The following is a 17,809-nucleotide window of genomic DNA, read 5'->3' as shown; positions in this document are numbered from 1 at the left end:
TTTAGTGAATGGGATGGTGCCTTGCTGGTATCCTGGTTGTTTGGTCCCTGGACACCCTAACAAACACTTTGTTTTACATGATTTTTATGTGTGAGTGGACGTTTTGTCTCAAAGTGCGTGTAGAATAATGCACTTGTGTTTAGTTTATGTTATGCTGTTTATGTGGAATGCATACCTGAGATTTGTGGCAATGGGGGTAGATTTACTAAAGACTTACAAAGGCACTTGCATTCCTTTCGTGGGACTGCAATGTGATGTGCAAACATTGAGTTGATTGAATTTGTTGCATGGTAGTGCTTTGTGTATGCTTGTGCATGTAAGGTTTTATCCATTCTAGTTCTGTTTTTAATATTTCTTACGCACACAGAAGATGTCATGATGTTGCTAAGCTGCTATATAGGGCTCTTTCTGAAAGTGTTAATGTGCCCATAGTGGTGTGTTTATAGTGTACCTTCATACTGCAATTGTAGTTGCTTTGGAATCCAGGCACTATCTGTATCAGTACTTTGTCTGGGCTCTGGTCACATTTTTGGGGTTGGTTAATGTATGTGGCATTTTCATTTGGTAAATGTTTGTGATGTGCATTTTTAAAAATTCATCTTCAAACCACCAGAAATTACAAGTTGTGCTCCATCTAACCCATTAAATTTAACCAAGCATTGCAGCTTTCTGTCAAGTGTAGAGCTTTAGCTACTGCACTACACTTGATCTTAGCCCAAGGACATTAGCACCCAAGGTGATGGTATAACCAATAGACCACAACCTCCCCCTTCAATATTAGGCAATAGAAAATACCTTACCAATATCACCACAGGCATCAGGGATTTCATGAAGACATAAGCCTCTCTTCTACTGACTGATTCTAAAAGTGTAACAAGTGGTATTTAAAATCCAATTGCATTTTACTTCATTTCTTTCTAGAATATTATTGCTCCTGTCTACCATCTTGCCAAGCTGGTGCAGCATATCTGTCCCAGACCCAGCTAATAGCACATGGGCTAAGGAGCATCAGTCTGCAAAGGTAAGTGAGTTGTTTTATCTTCCATCCTAGAATGTCAGGTCGGTGCTGTTTAGAATGCTTGGTAGAATAGCAGGACTATGATTTGCCAGTTGTTAGTTGGAAAGAGAAGTAGTGTAGGAGTGCTAACTTAATAAATATCTTGGATAATTTCACTCTGAATTGATTCAACTTTGTTAACTTGACAGTGGGTGCCTTAATGGGTAGATTCATAAAATTAAAATTAAAAAAATCTTTGAAAAGAAAGTAGGTAAAGTCAAAAGTGTACCTATAATGGTAAAAGACATCAAGTACAAAGAGTTGGAAAAGTTGAAGAGTAATGGGATAAATGAGGAAGTAAAAGCAACAGAGTCAGAGTCAGAGCAACTGGCCTCTGTGGTGATAACACACAAGGCCAATGGTGAAGCTAGGCTGTGTGTCGACTTGCATGAGTTAAATAAGTGTGTTCGTGTAGATCTACTATTTTGAAAAAATCCACCGGGTATGATCATGCCAGGCTGGCCCTCTGCTTTGTTTTAATTCTGACCCAGGGATGCATGAATATTTTGTGTTGTGTTTCTTGGGGGCAGTTTTAATTTGGGCACACTTCACTGACGTCCTGCTTCCCTCACCATTTTGTGGTCATTAGAAAGGTATTTATCATACCTCTGAAAACATCCCTGAACTCCACCCTCTTGTGAGAGGGTTATAGATCGCACCGTGACTTGGCATCACGGTGCAAGGAGGTTCCCAATGATGAATCATGCCACCTCTGGTGGGTGAGGGAATTTATCCTTTAAAGGGAATACCCCACATCAGTTAGGTACACCAACTCTCAGTACTTCTGTTCTCTCTATTAAACCCAGGTGTTTATTTGTGGTTATTATAAGTATTGGCTGGTCTCTAAATCTCCTCTGGCCCTCGTTTTGTGGTTTGGTAGTAGCTCATTATCTGCCTCTGAATATAACAGAAATGGTGTCAATGTTAAAAGTGCTTCAGAAAAGGGGGTGGTGATGAACAGAGTGCCTGAATTAAGCAGACCACTCTTACCCAGTCCAAAGATCAGGGCTTGATCCATCACCGTTTTTTAGCTCACTGCACCATCCCAGCTCAGAACTTGGCTATATGCAAATTAGTCTGTTCCTGTCCCAGTGCATGATGGGAACAGGGCAAACCAAACTACCAAGCCAATTCTTGTACTGGGAAGGAAACAAGCTTCCGGGGACCGGTTTCTGCCATTTCAGGCGTCGTCGGCCCGGCTTGCTTGAATCCTGATGGTGCAATGAGCAAGGGACTCACATCTGAGTATACCCTTCCACGCTTATGGTGGACAAAATGATTCAGAAAAGGGGGTGGTGATGAACAGAGTGCCTGAATTAAGCAGACCACTCTTACCCAGTCCAAAGATCAGGGCTTGATCCATCACCGTTTTTTAGCTCACTGCACCATCCCAGCTCAGAACTTGGCTATATGCAAATTAGTCTGTTCCTGTCTCAGTGCATGATGGGAACAGGGCAAACCGAACTACCAAGCCAATTCTTGTACTGGGAAGGAAACAAGCTTCCGGGGACCGGTTTCTGCCATTTCAGGCTCCATCAGGATTCAAGCAAGCCGGGCCGACGAGGCTGGAATGCCAGAAACCGGTCCCCGGAAGCTTGTATCCTTTCTGGTGAAGAATTGGCTTGGTAGTTTGGTCTGCCCTGTTCCCATGATGCACTGGGCCAGGGACAGACTAATTTGCATATAGCCAGGTTCTGAGCTGGGATGGGGCAGTGAGCTAAATAACGGTGATGGATTAAGCCCTGATCTTTGGACTGGGTAAGAGTGGTCTGCTTAATTCAGACACTCTGTTCATCACCACCCCCTTTTCTGAATCGTTTTTGGCCACTATAGGTGTGGCAGGGTATACTCAGACATGAGTCCCTTGCTCACTGCTCCATCAGGATTCAAGCAAGCCGGGCCGACGAGGCTGAAATGCCAGAAACCGGTCCCCGGAAGCTTGTATCCTTTCTGGGGAAGAATTGGCTTGGTAGTTTGGTCTGCCCTGTTCCCATGATGCACTGGGCCAGGGACAGACTAATTTGCATATAGCCAGGTTCTGAGCGGGGATGGGGCAGTGAGCTAAATAACGGTGAAGGATTAAGCCCTGATCTTTGGACTGGGTAAGAGTGGTCTGCTTAATTCAGACACTCTGTTCATCACCACCCCCTTTTCTGAATCGTTTTTGGCCACTATAGGTGTGGCAGGGTATACTCAGACATGAGTCCCTTGCTCACTGCTCCATCAGGATTCAAGCAAGCCGGGCCGACGAGGCTGAAATGCCAGAAACCGGTCCCCGGAAGCTTGTATCCTTTCTGGTGAAGAATTGGCTTGGTAGTTTGGTCTGCCCTGTTCCCATGATGCACTGGGCCAGGGACAGACTAATTTGCATAAAGCCAGGTTCTGAGCTGGGATGGGGCAGTGAGCTAAATAACGGTGATGGATTAAGCCCTGATCTTTGGACTGGGTAAGAGTGGTCTGCTTAATTCAGACACTCTGTTCATCACCACCCCCTTTTCTGAATCGTTTTTGGCCACTATAGGTGTGGCAGGGTATACTCAGACATGAGTCCCTTGCTCACTGCTCCATCAGGATTCAAGCAAGCTGGGCCGACGAGGCTGAAATGCCAGAAACCGGTCTCCGGAAGCTTGTATCCTTTCTGGTGAAGAATTGGCTTGGTAGTTTGGTCTGCCCTGTTCCCATGATGCACTGGGCCAGGGACAGACTAATTTGCATATAGCCAGGTTCTGAGCTGGGATGGGGCAGTGAGCTAAATAACGGTGATGGATTAAGCCCTGATCTTTGGACTGGGTAAGAGTGGTCTGCTTAATTCAGACACTCTGTTCATCACCACCCCCTTTTCTGAATCGTTTTTGGCCACTATAGGTGTGGCAGGGTATACTCAGACATGAGTCCCTTGCTCACTGCTCCATCAGGATTCAAGCAAGCCGGGCCGACGAGGCTGAAATGCCAGAAACCGGTCCCCGGAAGCTTGTATCCTTTCTGGTGAAGAATTGGCTTGGTAGTTTGGTCTGCCCTGTTCCCATGATGCACTGGGCCAGGGACAGACTAATTTGCATATAGCCAGGTTCTGAGCTGGGATGGGGCAGTGAGCTAAATAACGGTGATGGATTAAGCCCTGATCTTTGGACTGGGTAAGAGTGGTCTGCTTAATTCAGACACTCTGTTCATCACCACCCCCTTTTCTGAATCGTTTTTGGCCACTATAGGTGTGACAGGGTATACTCAGACATGAGTCCCCTGCTCACTGCTCCATCAGGATTCAAGCAAGCCGGGCCGACGAGGCTGAAATGCCAGAAACCGGTCCCCGGAAGCTTGTATCCTTTCTGGTGAAGAATTGGCTTGGTAGTTTGGTCTGCCCTGTTCCCATGATGCACTGGGCCAGGGACAGACTAATTTGCATATAGCCAGGTTCTGAGCTGGGATGGGGCAGTGAGCTAAATAACGGTGATGGATTAAGCCCTGATCTTTGGACTGGGTAAGAGTGGTCTGCTTAATTCAGACACTCTGTTCATCACCACCCCCTTTTCTGAATCGTTTTTGGCCACTATAGGTGTGGCAGGGTATACTCAGACATGAGTCCCTTGCTCACTGCTCCATCAGGATTCAAGCAAGCCGGGCCGACGAGGCTGAAATGCCAGAAACCGGTCCCCGGAAGCTTGTATCCTTTCTGGTGAAGAATTGGCTTAGTAGTTTGGTCTGCCCTGTTCCCATGATGCACTGGGCCAGGGACAGACTAATTTGCATATAGCCAGGTTCTGAGCTGGGATGGGGCAGTGAGCTAAATAACGGTGATGGATTAAGCCCTGATCTTTGGACTGGGTAAGAGTGGTCTGCTTAATTCAGACACTCTGTTCATCACCACCCCCTTTTCTGAATCGTTTTTGGCCACTATAGGTGTGGCAGGGTATACTCAGACATGAGTCTCTTGCTCACTGCTCCATCAGGATTCAAGCAAGCCGGGCTGACGAGGCTGAAATGCCAGAAACCGGTCCCCGGAAGCTTGTATCCTTTCTGGTGAAGAATTGGCTTGGTAGTTTGGTCTGCCCTGTTCCCATGATGCACTGGGCCAGGGACAGACTAATTTGCATATAGCCAGGTTCTGAGCTGGGATGGGGCAGTGAGCTAAATAACGGTGATGGATTAAGCCCTGATCTTTGGACTGGGTAAGAGTGGTCTGCTTAATTCAGACACTCTGTTCATCACCACCCCCTTTTCTGAATGTTAAAAGTGCAACACACTTTTCTTTGCTAGATTTAACTTTGACATATCACCAGGTGAGATTGCATCATGAATCTCATGATCTAACCTTTTAGCACTTTTTACTTTTCTGCGAGTGTCTTTTGGCCTTATTTCGGCAGCTATTGTTTCCCAGAAAGCCACAGAAAATGTGTTGAAGAGAGTGCATTGAGTGAAGATTTATCAAGATGATATTTTTTTTTAAAGCAATGTTAGTGAGCATCTTCAAAGAGTATTTGAGGTGTTTTTTTAAATTAATGTGCAAAGCCAAGAAGTGCGAGTTTAAATTTACAGATTTATGATTTGAGTCATAAGATTACTTACACAGGTATTGAATCTAAACAGAAATTAGTAAAAGCTATTTGTGACATGTCAAGCCCTGTTGCAAGGAGGAAGTAGCCAAGCTCCTAGGTATGTCGGTGTTTTATAGTAAGTTCATATCTAACTTTACAGAGAAAACTAAAAGATTGAGAAGTTTGTTAAGAAAAGGAGCTGTCTGCCGCATGCATCAACATAAGGAATTGTGATTCCTAAATAGCGATTTTTAAGGAATCGCTACTTAGGAATTGCAATTCCTTGTGCATGTAGGAATCGCATTGCATTTTGTGATTTCTAAACATTACCTAATAGCGATTCGCAAATTGCAAATCGCTATGAGATAATGTCACTCCATTCATTCTTATGGGCCAACAGGCCCATAGGAATGAATGGGAATGCATTAGCAAATTGTGATTACCAAATTGGTAACCGCAAATTGCAAATGCAATTCCAAGGGTGCCAAGGGGCTTAAGGCCCCCCTGATGCACCCCCAAAAAAAGTAAGTATGCACATGTGCAGCACACACATACCCGAAGGGCATGTGTGCGCAGCACACCACTTTGAAAAATGCACTTTTGTGCATTTTTCAAAGCATGCGCAAATTAACATCAACTTAAAAGGATGGTAATAAGCATTTCCTAAATGCAAAGTTTGCATTTAGAAAAGGCTTGATGCATCTTATTTAGGTAATTGCAAATTGCAATTCCCATAATGCATTTGCAATTTAGGTATTAGCACAAAATTGTGATTACATAAGTTGCGAATGGTAAGCCTTTGATGCATCCGAAAAGGCATCTTTGACCTCGTAACCGGGCTGATTCTGTGAGTCGGCCCGTTTGCAAGGGCAAACATGCTTGATGCATGTGGCCCAATTAGCACAAGGAAAACCATCATGCATGCCCTAGTCAAAAGCAAGTTGGACTACCGGAACACCAACTATGCCTGAATCAACAAAAAAACTCCCCAGAAAGTTGTAGACCATTCAGAACTCGGTGACTAGAATCACTCTCAACCTCCTACGCTGCACTCAGATCCCACAACTCCTGAAGGAGCTCCACTGGCTCCCCATTCACAAACGAACCTGATCAAAACTCTTCACCCACACTTTCAAGGTACTACATAACATTGACCCAGAATACCTCAGAAATCATATCTGCTTTCACAAACCTTCAAGGCACCTCCTCTCATCCAGACTCCTACTTAAACAGATCACAGGTATACAAAACCCCAGAACTGGCAGTCGAGCCTTCTCCTACATTGCTCCTTAAACATGGAGTGACCTGCCTCTAAACATAAAAGCTTCCTCCTCACTTCTTGAATTCCGCAAGAAGCTGAAGACCAGGCTTTTCGAGTAATCCCACTAGGCCCTCAGTGTGCCTAGGCTCACACCTGCTCAGGACCAGGATAGCCTCCCAGGTAATAGTGCACTCTACAAATCTGCATGACATGCCACTGTGATCATGACAGATGCCAGTTCGAAGGGTTGGGAAGCAATGTTTCAATGCACATATGGTGCAGAGTGCCTGAAAAACACAGTTTACAATGAATGCGAGACTACGCATTCCATTACAATGTGGTCATTGCAATCACAGCGGTGTTACATCGCATAACATTACAACGCAAGTGGTTACAACGACCTGCTGTAGGAGGCAGATGGTGTTGGATTTAAAATCCTACACCTTCCCTGATGTTGCACAGACTGGAGTTGGAATAGTAAATTATACTAACTAACTCCAGCGCCCCCCCACACCAAGTCGTTGTAACAACTTGCATTGTAATGGTATGCGATGTAGCAAAGCGGTCGTGGTAATGACCGTGTTGTACTGGCATGCGTTGTAAACGCGTGCGTTGTAACGTGACCTATTCGAGTTTACTATTTTATTTATTTCTACAGGATTGCAAGGTGCCGGATTAAACTATTCTGTAATTGAAATGGAGTCAATAGCTGTTCATTGGGTGACAAGAAAGTTAAGGAAATGTGTCTGAGGCAGTAGATTTGAAATCAAGACCAACCATTAACCTATAAAGGTGGTGTTAGAAAAGAAAGGGTTTGATGCTATTCCAGGGAGAATTTAAAAATGGGTTGTGTCCCATCAGGAATTTCAGTTTGTGGTAACATAGGTAGGAGGTACAGAATATGGCAGATTGCTGCGCGTATCTCATAAGGGATAAGAATGATGCAGAAGATATGCAGAAGATATGGAAGAAGATGATGATGATGGCGATGACTTTGATGTGTGTTTAATCAGTGAGGGTATTATAAAGAAAGAACAGCAGTTGAAAGAAGTTGATTATCATTCTGTATTACAGGAGGTTTTCAGGTCTATGAACAGTGTTGGAAAGGTAAGGCAAAAATTCAAGGCCAATCTAAAGGTTTCTAGAAAGTTAGAAACAAACTTTCGCATCAAGGAGGTTTGAAAATACGTGGGACAAGATTAATTGCTCCTGTTAGCCTAAGGGGAAATTTAATTGATATTGCCCATGAACGTCAACAGGGATTTCAAAGCCCAAAGAGAGATTGAGAGGCATGTATTGGTGGCCAGAAATGGATCATTCAATTGAAATTTTGGTGAGAGAATGTGTGGAGTGTGCAAATAGAGACAAAATCATAAAATCTAGATGACAGCCTATGGTCATTTTGGTGGCGGAATAACCCTATAGCTTGATTTCCTCCTTACTTTCCGATTTCAGATACCTTCCTATTCCGAGCATGAAGTCAAGGCTCTCAGGTGCATATTATCAAGAACCTCGTTAACATTATCGCTGGTGCGGTAATGGGCATGCTAATATGCGTTAGAAGCCCAGGTTAGATGTGCTGCACATCTAACCTGGACTTCTTTTGGATTTCTATAACGCATATTAGCAAGCCCATTATCGCAGTTTTAGTGGCAGTTTTCTGCCGCTAAAACTGCGATAATTCTAACGAGGTTCTTGCTACTATGCCCCTCAGTCTTTCCCCTTCTGTTATAAGGCTTGACATGCATTGTCTATGTTTTTTAGACATTCAGCCAATTGGACTGCTGACTCTATGCAATTTCCTTTTTGCTCACTGTACTTGGCACATTTGTATAGTAAAAATTAAGTTTAATAAAGATGTTTCTTTTTCAAAATGCAGAAATTCACTGAAAAAGCAAAGGTTAAAGTGACGCTATAGTTAGGTGAATATGTCAGTAACAACATTAATGTTTTGAACTAAAGAAACACAGAAATTCACCAGTTATACTTAGAATGCACCTTGCCATGCGCTACTTATGACGTCACATATTATGTCACTCTTAAAATGTTCTATGACATAATTTGACATAACTGATGACATCATTGATGACGTCACTAGTGACATCACCCAAGCTTCTTTTGTACAAACTCCTCTATACAAGGATTTTAGAGCTATGAAAGTAGGTGCAAAATAGCACTGAAAACTATGAGGCATCATACGTACAACCCCCAAAGATGAAGCAAACTTGTGCTATGTACAACATTTACCCTCTACCATACACTTCATGGGTAAATGATCTCATGACTGTCAACCATAGATAAAAGGGTAACCTGTACTGCACAACATGTTCAATCAGTATTCAACTTTTCAGTAAAAACCAAGTTCCTTCAGACTTTCAAGCCCTGTTACATAACTAACGCCATACTACAGACAGCCTTTACCTGTATTTAACCTCTCACAGACACTGAACCTACATTGAGAAATGAAGTGGATATGAGTAGAAAAGTGGATAACAGTGTTTACTCTATGGAGATTTCTCCATACCACACTACTTGCAGACAGTGAAACTCTCATGAGAAATACATCACAGATTATTAAAAAGGATCTACTAAGAACAGTGTACACTCTATACAAAACTTGAACAAAGAGAGACTATTCAATTAAAATAACGAAGGTGTAAAGATCATGCTACCTGCAGCCTTCATACTGTGGTGAAAACGTTACAGATAACCCACCTTCTGAAACAAAACTAGCACATGTACATTGGTTAGTACCTGGAACCCAGGTTTCTATGTTAAGTAGAAATTGTCATGCTGAGATGATTATGTTTAACAACGCAAGGCTGCTTACAATTCTTAGTATGTAGTATGTAGAATCTTTGCCCTGTTGGAAACTTTTCTACAGAGCAACAGTGGTGTCTGCTCCCGGAAAGCAGCAGTGAGTAGGGGGGAAGAGGGAGAGGAGAGAGAAAGGGGGTAAAAAATAAAAAATCCCTAACCTGCCGGTTGGCTGGCTGGCCAGTCGCCGCCTCTCCTCCGCCCTCCATCCTCTTACTGGCCCCTTCTCAGAAAACAAGCAGCACCCAGGCTCCCCATAGCCAATCACAATGCTTCAATGCAGCATTGTTATTGCTCTGAGTGCCGTGGTTCGGCGCTCAGCCAGGGAATGGGAGCCTGGGCATGTTCTCCACACAGGCTGTAATGCAGCCCGGGTAGATAACGTGCAAAGTGCACATGAATGTTTGGCTGGCCGAGAGGGCCAGCCAAACATTCATGCACACTTACATAGTGCCCACCACTCCTCCCCCTGCTCTGAGAGCAGAGATAATTGCACCACCCCGCCAAGACGCTGCAGCAGGAACAAACAAAATGATAATCATGTTTTTAATGTTATTTTTCCTTTTCTTTCACTGCAAAAAGCAGTGGGGCAAGGCTACTCCGCCTTAGCAGAGGAGCCACCACTGCAGAGCCAAAAACCCTCTGTGGAACATGTTGAACACAAGCCATCAATTGTCACCTACACATGGAGTTACTCGTAAATACAAAGATTAAACAAATGTTCAATACCTCTACACACCTATGATGCATTAGGATCGTATGTGTTTTGTAAACACTTACACCCATTCCCTGGACCAAAGCTGTACAAAATTAGGTAGACAAGTACTATGGTAGTTACCAGCCACTATGTACACTATAAAACAAACTTACACACTCATTCGACGATGTCTTCCTTCAGTGATGTCATCAGTTTTGTCCTTTGAAATGCCATCCGTGATGTCATAAATGATGTCATAGATTATGTCATGAGTCATGTAATATGTCAGTTCATAAGCAGTGCATGGTAAGGGGGCAAGTTATAGTTAGCTATAGTTAGTTCTGCTAACTATAACTTGTGAATTTCTGTATTTATTTTAGTTTACAATGTTGTCACTGACTTAATCACCTAACTATAACTCAACCTTAGCTTTTTTCAGTATATATATATATATATATATATATATATATATATATATATATATATATATATATATATAATATATATATATATTCACTGAAAAAACCATAGGTTTGAGGCCTTATATAGTTAGGAATTAGCATTTAAAAAACTTTGAAATTCACTCAAAAAACTTTACGTTTTAGGGGTGTTGTAGTTAGCTGGACATTTCACTCATACAAAACCATTGAAATTGCTCCTATATAGTTAGTTGTACTAACTATATTTCGCGCACCCGCAATCCACTGCTGATGATGTCACATATTACATCATTCATGAATGTGGTTAGGTTCGTTATTTAAATATGCATTATATATATATAGTAATTTGCATTGAAGAATGAGTGGATATATAGAAATAAATATTTGGATGGAGGATTTAGTAGCAGTGTAATTGACTGTTTACTTTAACAATTTATAGTGACTCACTAAATATAGTGGATAGTGACTAAACTGTGTGAATATCTGTATCACTTTGTCAGTTGTTGTGTAAACTGGTTCTCCAGTTGGTTACTAGCTATGTGAAAGTCTATATTAGTTATTGATTAGTTAACTGAGTATTTGTATTGGAGAGTGAATGTGTGTATGGTTCGGTGGGGGGGGGGGGGGGGTGATTGCCCAAAGATGAGTGAATAGTTGATTGAGTAGATATATGAAGTTATAATTACATGTTCTAACAGTTGTTTGGGTGAGTGAATATCTTTATGGGTGTAGTGATGAGCAAATATATTTCTCAATGGTACATGTCCAACAAACTAGAAAAATAAAAGGCAGTGTATGTGTCAGTTGTTTTATATAAATAATAATAATAATAATAATAAGGGAAATTTATAAAGCGCATGGTTACGCACAAATGGCGTGTCCCCGCGCTGTGGTGAGTGAAATCAGCAGAGTCGCAGCGCAAGGCCAGCCCGGCTTACTGCGTGTAGAGGTGGGTTTTTAATTTCTTCCTGAAGCCAGGTTCAGATGGCTCCAGACGAAGGTTCAATGGCAGGGCATTCCAGCTTTTCGCGGCCAGGTATCTAAAAGACCTGCCTCCCATGCGTGCCTTTTTTATCCTGGGGACTATTAGTAGCCCCGCACAGGAGGACCGGAGAGCGCGCGCCGGCGCGTACCGGGTGATCAAGCCCTGAAGCGGAGCTGGTGCCTTACCACCCAAGATCCGGTGGCATGTGCAAAGGGCCTTAAACTCGACCCTGCTCCTTACTGGGAGCCAATGAAGGGCCTGAAGAGCTGCCTTGGACGCTGATCTCTTAGGGAATTTCAGAATCAGGCGAGCCGCTGCATTCTGCAGCACCTGGAGGCGGTTGATGGCCTTACCGGTGGCTCCCAGATAGAGCAGATTGCCATAATCAAGGCGTGATGTGACAAGGGCAATAAGTATACATAAGACTCAATGATTGTGTGAGCGACTATATGGATAACTGTATACTTGTAATAATGATTTTATAATACACTAAGTATGACTTACTATGAAGTGGTGTTTGTATAAGTGTGTAGCTAAGTAAGTATGTAAGTATGATCCATTGTTTGCATTAGTGAATAGGATAACTTCAAATGTGAATTGGTTGTGTGCTGGTGTGTAATGTCGATATAGGTGTATAATTATTTTTGATAGTGTTCTATTGTTCATTGACAGCATGTATGAGTGAATCTACAGGTAAGTGATTAGATGTGTGTATACATCTAGGAATCACTGAGTGGGTTTTTAGATACTTGTATTGCTGTGTCAATGGATTCAAATATGATACTCTGTATTTTACAAAGAGTGATGAAAGATTTTACTAGGGTATAAAAAGGTGTATGTGATTGTCACGTGGATGATGTCATCAGTGATGTCATCAGTGATGTCATTTGAGATGTCATCAGTGATGTCACTGACCATGTCATGAATGATGTAATATGTGACATCATCAGCAGTGGATTGCGGGTGCGCGAAATATAGTTAGTACAACTAACTATATAAGAGCAATTTCAATGGTTTTGTATGAGTGAAATGTCCAGCTAACTATAACACCCCTAAAACTTATAGTTTTTTGAGTGAATTTCAAAGTTTTTTTAAATGCTAATTCCTAACTATATAAGGCCTCAAACCTATGGTTTTTTCAGTGAATTTCAAAGGTTTTTTAAATGCTAATTCCTAACTATATAAGGCCTGAAACCTATGGTTTTTTCAGTGAATTTGTAAGGTTTTTTAAATGCTAATTCCTAACTATATAAGGCCTGAAACCTATGGTTTTTTCAGTGAATTTCAAAGGTTTTTTAAATGCTAATTCCTAACTATATAAGGCCTGAAACCTATGGTTTTTTCAGTGAATTTATAAGGTTTTTTAAATGCTAATTCCTAACTATATAAGGCCTGAAACCTATGGTTTTTTCAGTGAATTTCAAAGGTTTTTTAAATGCTAATTCCTAACTATATAAGGCCTGAAACCTATGGTTTTTTCAGTGAATTTCAATGGTTTTTTAAATGCTAATTCCTAACTATATCAGGCCTGAAACCTATGGTTTTTCCATTGAATTTCGAAGGTTTTTTAAATGACAATTTTTAAAGTATTAATTTTTTTAATACTGATTTACTAAATTTTTGCAGGCAGGTGTTCAGAGGGCACGCCTCCTTTTTACAACACTCTGCAGCACAGCTCCATGGCGCTTACTGGAGATACCTGTTGGACTAGTTCCCTCTAGGGGACCTCTAGATTGAACAGGAATTAATTCCCCAACTTAAACTGTGCAAACGCGCCGTGTAGAGTGTTCTAAATTGGGGGGATTAAGTTCCCTTGCATACTGGGGGTCCCTGGAGGCCAACTAGCCCACCATGAGCCTCCATTATGCGCCAGGGGGCTGCGTTGCTTTTCCCCGGGGGGTGGTGATCCCCGGGCAGTGTGGGGGGATTGGGGCCCCCCCACACTTCTTTATCACTATTCCCATGTGATTTTGTCCCCCTGGGGGTAAGTTGAAAAAATAAAACGGGTTTAAAAAAAAGAAAATTGTGGCTTTGGGGGTCCTTGCGGGACCACCTGGGCAGGCCTAGGGGATCAGGGTGATTCTACCCTGTCCCCTTTTTGTGTTCTACACGTTTGTTTTTCTGCTTTCTTGTGCCTCGGTCTACCGAGCACAAGATGGCTGCCAACATTTCCTGGTTTGAAGTGTTGAAAGCCAATGAGCATGCAGCTCCTGATTGGAAAGTTTTAGAACTCAAAAAGGGGGCAGGGTAAAAGCACCCTGACCCCCTAGGCCTGCTCAGGAGGTCCCACAAGGACCACCAAGGCCCCAAATATTTTTTGGTTTACACCTCTCTGCAAGACAGCCCCCTGGCGCGTTTGCAGAGGGGGAACTAATTCCCCTTGCATACTGGGTGTCCCTGGGGGCAAACTAGCCCACCAGGAACCTCCAGTATGTGCCATGGGGCTGTGTTGCAGAGAGGTGTAATGAGGCCACACCCCTTTTTACACCTCTCTGCAATGCAGCCCCCTGGCGTGTTTGCAGAGGGGGAACTAATTCCCCTTGCATATTGGGTGTCCCTGGGGGTCAACTAGCCCACAAGGAGCCTCCAGTATGCGCCAGGGGGCTGCATTGCTTTGCCCCGGGGGGTGGCGGTCCCCGGGGCAGTGTGGGGGGATTGGGTCCCCCCCACACTTCTTTTTCACTATGCCCCTAGGATTTGGTTTCCCTGGGGGGTAATTTTAAAAAAGCAAACCGGGTTGTTTTAAATTTTTGGGGGGCCTAGGGGGTCCTTGTGGGACTCCCTGAGCAGGCCTAGGGGGTCAGGGTTTTCTACCCTGCCCCCTTTTTGTGTTTTACACATTTGTTTTTCTGCTTTCTTGTGCCAGAAGATGGTTGCCAACACTTCCTGGTTTGTAGCGTTGACAGCCAATGAGCATGCCTTTCCGAGCATGAGCTGCATGCTGATTGGCTGCCAACTGTCTGTCAACACTCCAAACCAGAAATTGTTGGCAGCCATCTTGTGCCTCGGTAGACTGAGCGATGAGAAAGCAGAAAAACAAACATGTAGAACTCAAAAAGGGGGCATGGTAGAAGCACCCTGACCCCCTAGGCCTGCTCAGGGGGTCCCACAAGGACCCCCAAAGCCTAATTTTTTTATTTTTTTTCAAAAATCACGGGGTCCGCGTACGGTGCGCGTACACGTACGTGCACGTACGCGCACGTACGCATACCGTACGCGGACTCCGCAATTTTCAGATTTTTTTTTTTAAAAATGTTGGGGCCTTGGGGTCCTTGTGGGACCCCCTGAGCAGGCCTAGGGGGTCAGGGTGCTTCTACCCTGCCCACTTTTTGAGTTCTACACGTTTGTTTTCCTGCTTTCTGGTGCCTCAGTCTACCGAGTCACAAGATGGCTGCCAACAATTTCAGGTTTGGAGTGTTGACAGACAGTTGGCAGCCAATCAGCATGCAGCTCGCGCTCGCAAAAGTCTGCATACGTACGCGTACGTACGCGCACGGTACGTGGACCGTGCGTGCACGGTACGCGTACACATCCGCGTACGGTGCACGCTTATAGATTTATACATTTTTGCAAATTCGATTTTCTCAACAACTACTCAACGGATTTACACCATTTGAGCAAAAGGGCGATTTGCAAACCAAACTCTACCTTTTTGCCAAATTTCTTGTAATTCCGTTCAGCCCCCACTTCACGAATCACCCCAAAACTTTCAGGGAAGGAGCGGGCCATCTTCTTTGAGAAATTCGCGAAGATTCATCAACCGGCGCCAAAGTTATTCCCAATAGAATGTTGCGGATTTCCTATGGAAACTAGTTCCTAACTATATATACCTACTGGCGACCGCCAGTAGGTAATATATATATATATAAATATATATATATGTCCACACTCACAGGAACCCCTTTGAAATAGAGCCACACAAGGGTAAGTATAAGGTCCACTTTTATTGGAAGGCAGCCTGCCAGCTGGGACCATCAGGGCAGCAATAATCAAAAGTCAAAAGGTAACGCCAGACGAGTTTCAGGAGTGATACTTTCTTCAGTGGCGTTTTTTGGCAAAGATGGCTGGAAGCGCTTATAAAGACACACACGATAATTGTATCACCTGCCCATAAGGTGTGGCCTCTTGCAAGGAATTATGGGAGATGTAGTGTCCTTGTATTTTCCCCAGTGGGCGCGCCTCTAAACAACTTGTAATCACAGCCTTTTCAAATTTGCAAATGCCCATGGCGGAACCTGCCCCGCCTTATGTGCTGTCGACCGGAACCTTCGAACTGGCTTCCCCCTGCATGGGCTCCAGTTTGCCCTCGTTCCAACAATGGCAGCAACGCTGTGATGCCGCCATCGACCCGCCAAACGGAATGAGTGGCTGAATGAGTGTCTGAATGGATGATTTGGTGAGTATGGGACTGACTAAATAAGTGAGTGATAGAACATGTCTTAGTGTATGCATGGGTGAATGACTAATCTGTGTCAATGTCCGTATCAGTCTGTCAGTAGTGTGTAAGTGGCTGCATGTGTTGGAGAGTAGCTACATGAGTGTCTATAGGGGTTAATGATTGGGTGCCTGAGTTTCTGTGTGGGTGGGTGGGGGGTATGTGACTCACTGCATGGATGTGTGAGGGGTGAATCACTGGGTAATGGGTTCATGAGTGAGTGTTCAAGAGTGAGTGGATATCTCAGTGGAATATGTGTGAGTAACTACATATGGGAAAGGCAGTATATGTAAGTGCTGGAGTATATAAGTGACTATATGTGAAAGTGAGGATTGTGACAGTGACTGTTTGGATGAGTGTGTGCTTGAGTCAGTGATTGATAAGATAGTAAGTATGTATTAGTATCTGTATGAATAAGTGAGGTGGTGTGTCTATAACTGTATAGGTGAGTAAATGGCAATGTGATTAATTCTTTGCCTGACCGACTAGGTGTATCATTAACTCTATGAGTGAGAGGCAGTGTGTGAGTGTCTGTATGGGTATATGATTGCATATATCAGTGGCTGTATAGATGAGTGACTGCATGAATGAGCGACTGTATGGGTGAGTGAGTGGATGTGTGTGCATCTATGAATCAGTGAGTGGGAATGTACTAACTGGTATGGGTGTGTAGATGGTTTCGAGAATGGTGGTCTGTATTTTAGAGTGAGTGTATCAAAGATTATATTAGGGTGTGAAGGGGTGCATCACATATTATACATGGTCAGTGACATCACTGATGACATCACTGATGACATCTCAAATGACATCACTGATGACATCACTGATGACATCATTCATGTGACAATCAAATACACCTCATCACACACTAGTATAATCTTTCATCACTCACTGTAAAATAGAAAGTGCCATATTTAAAACCATTGACACACCAATAGAAATATCTAAACACCCACTCAGTTATTCATAGAACTATACACACATCTAATCACTTACCTATAGATTTAGTGTCATATGCAGTGAATAATCAACAGAACACTATCAAATATACTTATACGCCTATTTCAACATTACACACCAGCACACATTGTATTCACTTATAAAGACATCCTTCTGACTTCTGCAAACAATTGATTATACTTACATTTACTCACCTACACACTTATACAAACACCACTTCATCTATTTATATAGATAGTAACTCACACTTAGTGTGTTATGAAATCACTATTACAAGTATACAGTTATCCATATAGTGACTCATACAATCACTAAGTCTTAGGCACCCTTAATTAGATATAACTGTCACATACACTGCCTTTTTTCAAGTTTAATGGAGATGTACCATTGAGAGAAATATTTCATCACCACCACACCCATAAACATATACACTCACTGAAAGAACTGTTAAAACATGTAGTCTTAACCTCATATACCTACTGAATGAACTATTCACACATTTTTTGGCAATCACACACCCCCCACCAAACCACATAGACATTCATTTACACATACAAATACTCAGTTAAGAAACCATTAACAAATATAGTCTTTAACATAGCAATTAAGACAAAGCAATAAAGAC

At 43.0% G+C, this 17,809-nt stretch overlaps 1 protein-coding gene across 3 annotated transcripts in view; it reads left to right on the top strand.

Annotated features, from left to right (window-relative positions):
• LOC144798121 (interleukin-12 receptor subunit beta-2-like) overlaps positions 1–17,809 on the top strand; it is a 467,579-nt gene that overhangs the window by 372,652 nt on the left and 77,118 nt on the right. For all 3 annotated transcript variants that reach the window (XM_078668879.1, XM_078668885.1, XM_078668889.1), the window contains one exon: positions 922–1,021. In XM_078668879.1, the coding sequence (XP_078525005.1) occupies positions 922–1,021 (100 nt within the window). The remainder of the gene's footprint in view (positions 1–921; positions 1,022–17,809) is intronic.

The sequence above is a fragment of the Lissotriton helveticus genome, chromosome 1_2 (genome assembly GCF_964261635.1).
Source record: "Lissotriton helveticus chromosome 1_2, aLisHel1.1, whole genome shotgun sequence".
Classification (NCBI taxonomy): domain Eukaryota; kingdom Metazoa; phylum Chordata; class Amphibia; order Caudata; family Salamandridae; genus Lissotriton; species Lissotriton helveticus.
The sequence above is the reverse complement of the archived record's forward strand: the minus strand, read 5'-3'. Positions and strand labels throughout refer to the sequence as shown.